The sequence below is a fragment of the Atta colombica genome, unplaced genomic scaffold (assembly GCF_001594045.1).
Source record: "Atta colombica isolate Treedump-2 unplaced genomic scaffold, Acol1.0 scaffold198, whole genome shotgun sequence".
In the NCBI taxonomy this organism is placed as follows: domain Eukaryota; kingdom Metazoa; phylum Arthropoda; class Insecta; order Hymenoptera; family Formicidae; genus Atta; species Atta colombica.
The window spans coordinates 2,527,489-2,534,790 of record NW_017259291.1 but is presented as its reverse complement, the minus strand read 5'-3'; the positions used below and the strand labels follow the sequence as shown (position 1 = coordinate 2,534,790).

General features: G+C 27.8%; 1 protein-coding gene across 1 annotated transcript in view; it reads right to left on the bottom strand.

The window, feature by feature from the left end:
* Positions 1-2,305: 2,305 nt before the first annotated feature.
* The window catches only part of LOC108686942 (gamma-aminobutyric acid receptor subunit beta-like), a 6,665-nt gene continuing 1,668 nt past the window's right edge, over positions 2,306-7,302 (bottom strand). Inside the window, exons 2-9 of the mRNA XM_018192472.1 lie at positions 7,042-7,148; positions 6,243-6,310; positions 5,420-5,565; positions 5,111-5,268; positions 4,445-4,729; positions 4,011-4,241; positions 2,718-2,974; positions 2,306-2,458 (exon numbers count right to left, since the gene is read on the bottom strand). Of these exons, the coding sequence (XP_018047961.1) occupies positions 2,306-2,458; positions 2,718-2,974; positions 4,011-4,241; positions 4,445-4,729; positions 5,111-5,268; positions 5,420-5,565; positions 6,243-6,310; positions 7,042-7,148 (1,405 nt within the window). The remainder of the gene's footprint in view (positions 2,459-2,717; positions 2,975-4,010; positions 4,242-4,444; positions 4,730-5,110; positions 5,269-5,419; positions 5,566-6,242; positions 6,311-7,041; positions 7,149-7,302) is intronic.

Below are 7,302 nucleotides of genomic sequence, written 5' to 3'. Positions count from 1 at the left end.
TATTTAAGTTTATAATATGAATCTCCATATATGTGATGAGAAGTGACCATTATGACACATGTTTTGATAAAGAGAAAACTTATGTATTTGTAGGATAAGTATATGCATAGTATATTTGTTAAGACATGTGCCTGTAATATCGAGCATTATAAACTTAAAAATATAAATTAAGAAATTTTATACTTTTATAAATTAGAACGGCATAAGTGTACAATTATGATTATTATAGAGACTATGATAAGCATTCTTTAAAAGACATGATTTTTTTAATAAAATATATTCTCATCTATTTTTTTGTGTTTATCTTGTAATTCTAATATAGTTGTTTCCAATATAGACTTATAATCATAATTTTTTGGAGTCTCTAATAGTTCGTGTAGTTATATTTTTGGATTAGGAGTCTATATAGAAGCCATATATGAAATAATATTACGAGATTCTAAATTTCTAAATTAAATTATATATAACAAGTTACGAGAAAGCCACAAAGTAAATAAGAAGTGGTCATAAGTAAAAAAAAATGTTACTGTAACTTAAACGGGATTAAAAGTATTACACGGATTGTTAATAATATAAAAATATGTAGTATGTATATTTGTACACTTATTTTTTATTAAATTGCTCGTATATATACACGTACATCTAATTATTATAAAAACAATTCGTTAAATTGAATTGTTAAAAATATGTCCATTTGTCTGTAACATAATTGACAAACAGAAATTTAATATTCTTACGTTGTAAATCAATAAATGTCTTAGCCAATTGTTAATAGAGAATATCCTCTATTTTACATATTCTTTTATCTAACAAATATTATTTACTTCTAAAAAATAAAAATTTTTCGAAATTGCATGTATGTCTCACTATAAAATGAAAACAAACTTCTGTATATCTGTACATCTATTCATGGTAGACATGTGTTTAATTGCCCAAATTATTATACGTATTTATTTTATTTTTATATATAGTTATATTTATTTCTTAAAATTATATATTTAAAAATTATCGTTAAGCCACAAATGTACTCTCTACATAACATTTTATTGCAATTTTGTTTTGAAGAAAAATATCTCATATTTGTACGTAACGATATCTAATATAATCCATATCTACAAATTGTGTAAATGAAAAATGACAATTAAGAAAATTACTTATAATGTGTAGAAAGAATTATGTTTATTACCGATCCATTCGTTATATTTTCAATGTATTTCTACAAATTATTATTTATTATACTGATATCTAATTCTTTTATTTTATCAGTCGCTTTATTTGAACGGTTAACTTGATCCGTTATTTACGCACTTTTAACATCTTCCTTAAATCTATTTTGTGGAATTAAGAACCAGAGAATCTTTTTACATAAAAACGAGCCCTTGTGATCATGAAAGTGAATCAAAGTGTGTAAACTAATATCACAAATATAAAAATAATATATATTCGAGTTTATATTATTTTATGAATGAAAATGCTTTATCATTACAAAAATGTCATTTGATCATGTTAAGAATACATTCTTTTTGCTGATACATTTGATTAATCAAATAATTTTCGATCAATTTGAAAAATAGTTTTTTCCTTTTCTGAGAAATTTAATTTTTTGAGTTATGTTACTTTTAAAGCAAGAGAGCGATATGTAAAATTTTGAGCTCTCTATTAAACATTAAATCTAACGTCTGGAAGACTAGGAAAGAAGATTGAAATTTATTCTTCTTTATTTGATTAAGAAAAAATTAACAGAAAGAATAGAAAGGTATTTTAGGTATTATTTATGTTAAATCATTAAGTAATATAATATATTTTTTGACATATAATAAACAATTTTTTAATATATAAAAACATTTCAGGAATCAAATATACGACTTAGATCATTTTTATCATCGGACACAAGTATCTCATTCCAATTTGTTTCTCAATATTTTGTTGTTCACCTATTAACCCTTCTTGTACGAACATGACAAAGTTATCATGCTTCATTAGGAACATATTGTCGCTCGTCCGTATTACTTATATATCGTTATATATGTATATATGATATACTTTCTAATTAACGAAAATCTCGTAAATCTCTGTTGGCACACACGAGTCCCCCGTTCTATTTTTATCAATAAATGTTTCGTGGCAGTACTTTCGATTCAGTACTTTCATCACCTGCTAATATTCGGTGGACCCCGTGAAAAATATTGCACATAATTCGATGGTCATGATAAAGAAGATTTGAAAGGATCCTCCCGAATCGATTGGTCCTTTTTAGGCGCATACGAGGCCGAGCGGAATTCAGTTTTTAATATCCGTTCGCCGCTCAGAAGAAGTAGAAGATCCAGTACACGGCATTAAACAGCATGAAGCTGACTGGGAAGATGATTCGCGAATATTTGTCTATCACGTTCACATCCTTGATCTTCGGCATTGACACACGTAACACGGAAGCTCCTCTACGTAGAACGTGTAACATCTACAAGATTCAATTGCAATTATATTTAGACTTAAATATATTTTAATTTTAAATTTAAACTTTAAAAGCGATTTACAAATTTAGGAATGACTTATCATTCTTTCCATTTTGTGCGGTCATTATTTTTTATAATTTTTAAATATCTTTTTTACAAAAAAAAAATGTAAACTGCTAAAAGGCAACGAAAATACTTGAAACATTCCCTAAATATTTTCTATATAGTTGCATTTGTCTAAGACATGCCTTTGCCTTCGAATACCTTTGGCTTATGCGGTCTTGGACCTCTGTATCTAAGACCGCTGTTTCGACTATGCGTATTGTAAGCGGCAGTCCTGGACATACGAAAACTCGGCGGAAACTTGGCCGGGTCATGGTCCCTTCCAGCTCCCAAAGTCGATGAAGCGCTGACTATCCCTGACCTATTTCTAATGCTCGGCAGAGGTGACATTCTGAGGTCCTGAAGTTCTATGATATCCGCGTCCGTGGAGCCAGGAAAAGGCGAACTGACTTTGCTCCCTGAAACGAAATTGGATTGATCGAATAAGTAAAAAATAATATAAATTTTAAGAAATTTAGTAGTATTAAAGGAAATTAAATAAAATTATTAAATGTGTATCCAGACAGCATGAAATATGATAAATATTTATTAATATTTATTTTTTGAAATGTTATATAGATATTTTATATAAATAAAGCTTTATTCGAAATATTATTAAATATAGACTATAGATAAATATTTTATGTAATATTTGATAAATATAAATAAATATTTCTAAGTATTTCTAGATATTTTTTATTTAGATTATAATGTTTCAGTATTTTCTAAGTATAATCTCTAAGTATTTTCATAGCATTTACAATAAATATTCACAATACAATTAATATTTACAATATTGGGTTGCCCGGAAAGTTCGTACCGATTTTGAAGGAAAATTGAAACGCAGAAGATTTAAATTTTAGTATACATTTATTAAATTATATAGGTTAGTCGGCACGAACTTTCCGGACAACTCAATAAATATTTATGATCCGTGTAATCTAAGACCACAAAAATATTTACAAAATATTTAAAATAAATCTTATAAATATTTTTGTAAATATTTATAAATATTGTGTGCTGTCTGTACTTATACGAACTATTTATTATAGATTGTTTTAATAACATCGTTATAATTATACGTATGTACTTATCTATATTGTTACTCCTTTGGATTAATTATCTTATCCGATATTTTAAAATTTCATTTTTATCTCGTAATATTTTTTTCGAAATGACATTGTCTTCGAAAAAATTTGAAATAACTATCTATTATTAACCATTAAATAGTTAATTCTCGCTTAATTACTCATATAGATAAAATTATATGCAGTAAAGACAGATACCAAAGCAAGAGATAATCTATGATTTTGATAAAAACTTACTTATATAAGAATAAAAAAAATATTGATTTTATTATATTCATGCTAGAGAAAGTCGGAATCTTATTTAACATAAGCGTTGTGGCTATATAATCGCTACAAAATTATTGATCCGATATTTGGCTTAATTTACCTGTTTTAGAAGATAGTATTTTCTTCTCATCGATTTCTTTCTTTTTAATCTTCTTCTTCGCTTTGGCGCCCCAATACGTGTAATTGACCGCCGCATATTCTAACAAGGCCGCGAACACGAAAACGAAGCACATCACCAGGTAGATGTCAATAGCTTTCACGTAACTGATCCGTGGCAGTGAGCTTCTAACACCTGTCGATATGGTTGTCATGGTTAGAACGGTCGTGATGCCTGAAAAAAAAGACTGATATATTACACAGTTTATATTTGCCTGTAATAAGAAAAAATTTTTTCAACAATTTATTGAAAAATAAAAATCGGAAAGCTAAAAGTTTATTATTACGAGAGAAGAAATAAGTAATTTCGGGTTTAATGGAAATCTAGTTAATGGAAATCTAGTTAAACAATTTGATGAAATTATTTTTAAGACGTACCAAGAGCTACTCTTGCACTGGTAGCTTCATAATTGATCCAGAAACTGACCCAGCTAAGCATCACGATTAGTATACTCGGCAGATACGTTTGAAAAACAAAATATCCGATGTTTCTCTGAAGTTTGAAGCTTAACGAGAGCCTCTGATAGATGCCAGTCGCCAGCTTCTCCTTTCGATCGTTGGTCTCATAGCCGATAATCGTAAATTGCGGTAATTCCGCCTCCTTAACTCCATGAACGGGAGTTTCCTTCCAATACATTAGTACATCAAGCACCGTGTATCCATCTGAGCATTCAGAATAATAGTATAACAGAAGTATAACAGAATAATCTGCATCTCATTAAAACTCACCATTCTTTCATTGATTTAAATAATATTTTTACTAATATCCTAGATAATGTTATTCTAATTAATAATAATAATAATAATAATTTGCATTATTTCGGAAATGTAAATCTACAAAAAATTTAATTTTAAAAGAAGATAAAAAATATTTCTTAAAAATTGATTTTTTACAATATTTAGGTATATATTTTTAAAATCTAAAGAAAATAAGTACGTTGTGGTTTTTTATCTTTTTATGTAAAAGACATAAATATTTACAAGAAGAGAATATTAATAGATAATATTCAAATAATTAATGTGAATGCGTATTCCAATACGTACAGCTTTCGATTTCAACTGTACAATTTTGTGAATCGAGGGGATAGTAATGCAAATCCATCATGCAGGCCAGAGTCGTTGTGAATCTCATGCCGTATGTGATCGAGCCGTCACCAGATAATCTAACGAGTTTGTTGCGCTCGGTAACGTCGTGCAAAAAGCTGCAATAAATTCAGTAGAATCAGTTAAGGCAAAGCTGAGGAGATAAAGGATTAAAAAGAAAGATGCTTTTAAATAAAATCTTTAAAAATAAAATATAATTACAAATGCTTAAAGGTTTTGCAACGTCATATAATTTGTCATCATAATTACCTATTTTTATCATTGGCAAAAAACGTATCCGGGACCCAAATCTTTTCCGCGAAATCGCCACTTAACGTCAGGACTTCACCCTCGTGCGAAAAGGCGAGTCTTTCGTCTTTCCAATATTGATTTAAGTACATCGTTATCGTATAATCCTTAAATACAAGTAATAATTAACATTGCTAATAGAACTTGTTATTATAATTAATTAAAACAAATATATGAAATATATTTACATAATATTCATTCGTTGTTTTCAGAAAGAGGAAAGAATAGAAAGGATATAAGAATAAGAGTAAAAAGATACTCGAAAATACATTTCAACACAACGGCGCTATCATGGATGAAAAAGAAAGAAACTTTGTTGGACGCATTGACGATCGAGTGGTTATCCAAACCCAGGGAATACGAATCCATTTATAAATTGCGACAGGGATATGAATGTCGGTGAGAAAACGAATTTTGTATTCTGACTGGAATATATGATATTCCAATACAAATGTCTCCAATATAGCACAAGTATATCAATTTACATATGTGTATACAAATGTATACACATATATATTACGAGATTCGAATGAATAGTTGTAATATAAATAAAAGATATAGAATAATAATTTAAAATATTGTTTTAAAAATTTAATAAAATATTAACTTCATGTGATTAGAAAATTAAATTTAATTAATTGCATCAAAGCCTAGCTCAAATAAGTGGATTAAAAATTATTACATCAGAAATATTCTCTCTCTCTCTCTCTCTCTCTCTCTCTCTCTCTCTCTCTCTCTCTCTCTTTCCTTATAAAAATATTTTTTTTTAATTTTATTTACTCACCATATTGACTTCTGAAATTGCATCGAAACTCGCAATGGTGAGATCCATTCCAACTCGTAATGGATCACCTTTAAAAAATGATCTGTATTTTAATCGTGTAAATAATTTAAAAAATATCGTAATCTTTAGAGTCTTAATTTTTTTACGATATGTATGTGAAATAGTCAGGAAAAGAAATATAGTTTAAAATCTTCGTCTAATCCGTTGATAATATCGGAAAATTATTTCCTCTCGTTGCACGTTCGATTAAAATTGCTGATTGCGATCATGCCTTGTTGAATGACGTGGAAAACTTCATTAAAAGCTTTCCATATCGTCCTGCTTCCGAGCTCTATTCTAAAATTTAATTCTATCAAATATGGCTCGAAACCCGAATATTATAGCAATAGTTTTATTTGTCAAGTCCATTTCAATAGGTTTTTCTTATGATTAGTGTATTTTTAAGTTGCATGTTTTTTATTAATATTTTTATAGGTACATAAAAAAGGATTTTATATATATATATAATATGTATAATTTGTTTCATTTACTATACAAATGTAGATTATTTAAAATAGTCTTAATTATGTGTAAAAATGTGTAATAAAATATTACACATTTTTTAAGATAATCATATTGTTTATTTTTTATTATTTATTATTATTTTTTTTTATTACTCTGGATATTTTTTTTAATATCCTGATCAAGAAATGATTTTTTTTTTTAATTAAATAATGTATATCATATACATCATTATGTGTGTAAACTTGTGAAAAAGCTTAATTTAAAAAAAATATACAAAGATCGATCTAGAGCTTACCACCAAAGTTCGGTCTTAATCGAATATCGTAGCCGTCGAGTATCCTCGAAATTGTCTGCGTAACGTTCTCCAATCTATCGGACATCTCGGCACTCTCTAGAGAAGCCCTGAAGTACGAAATTTCGAAAAGATCTTAATAGAGCTTAAAGCCGTTAAAATATCTTTATTAACGAGTATTTTTATCAAACGAATATAAAATAACTATAAAATAGTTTCGAAAGTATTTTATAAATGGAATTTAATATTACATATTTTTCAATT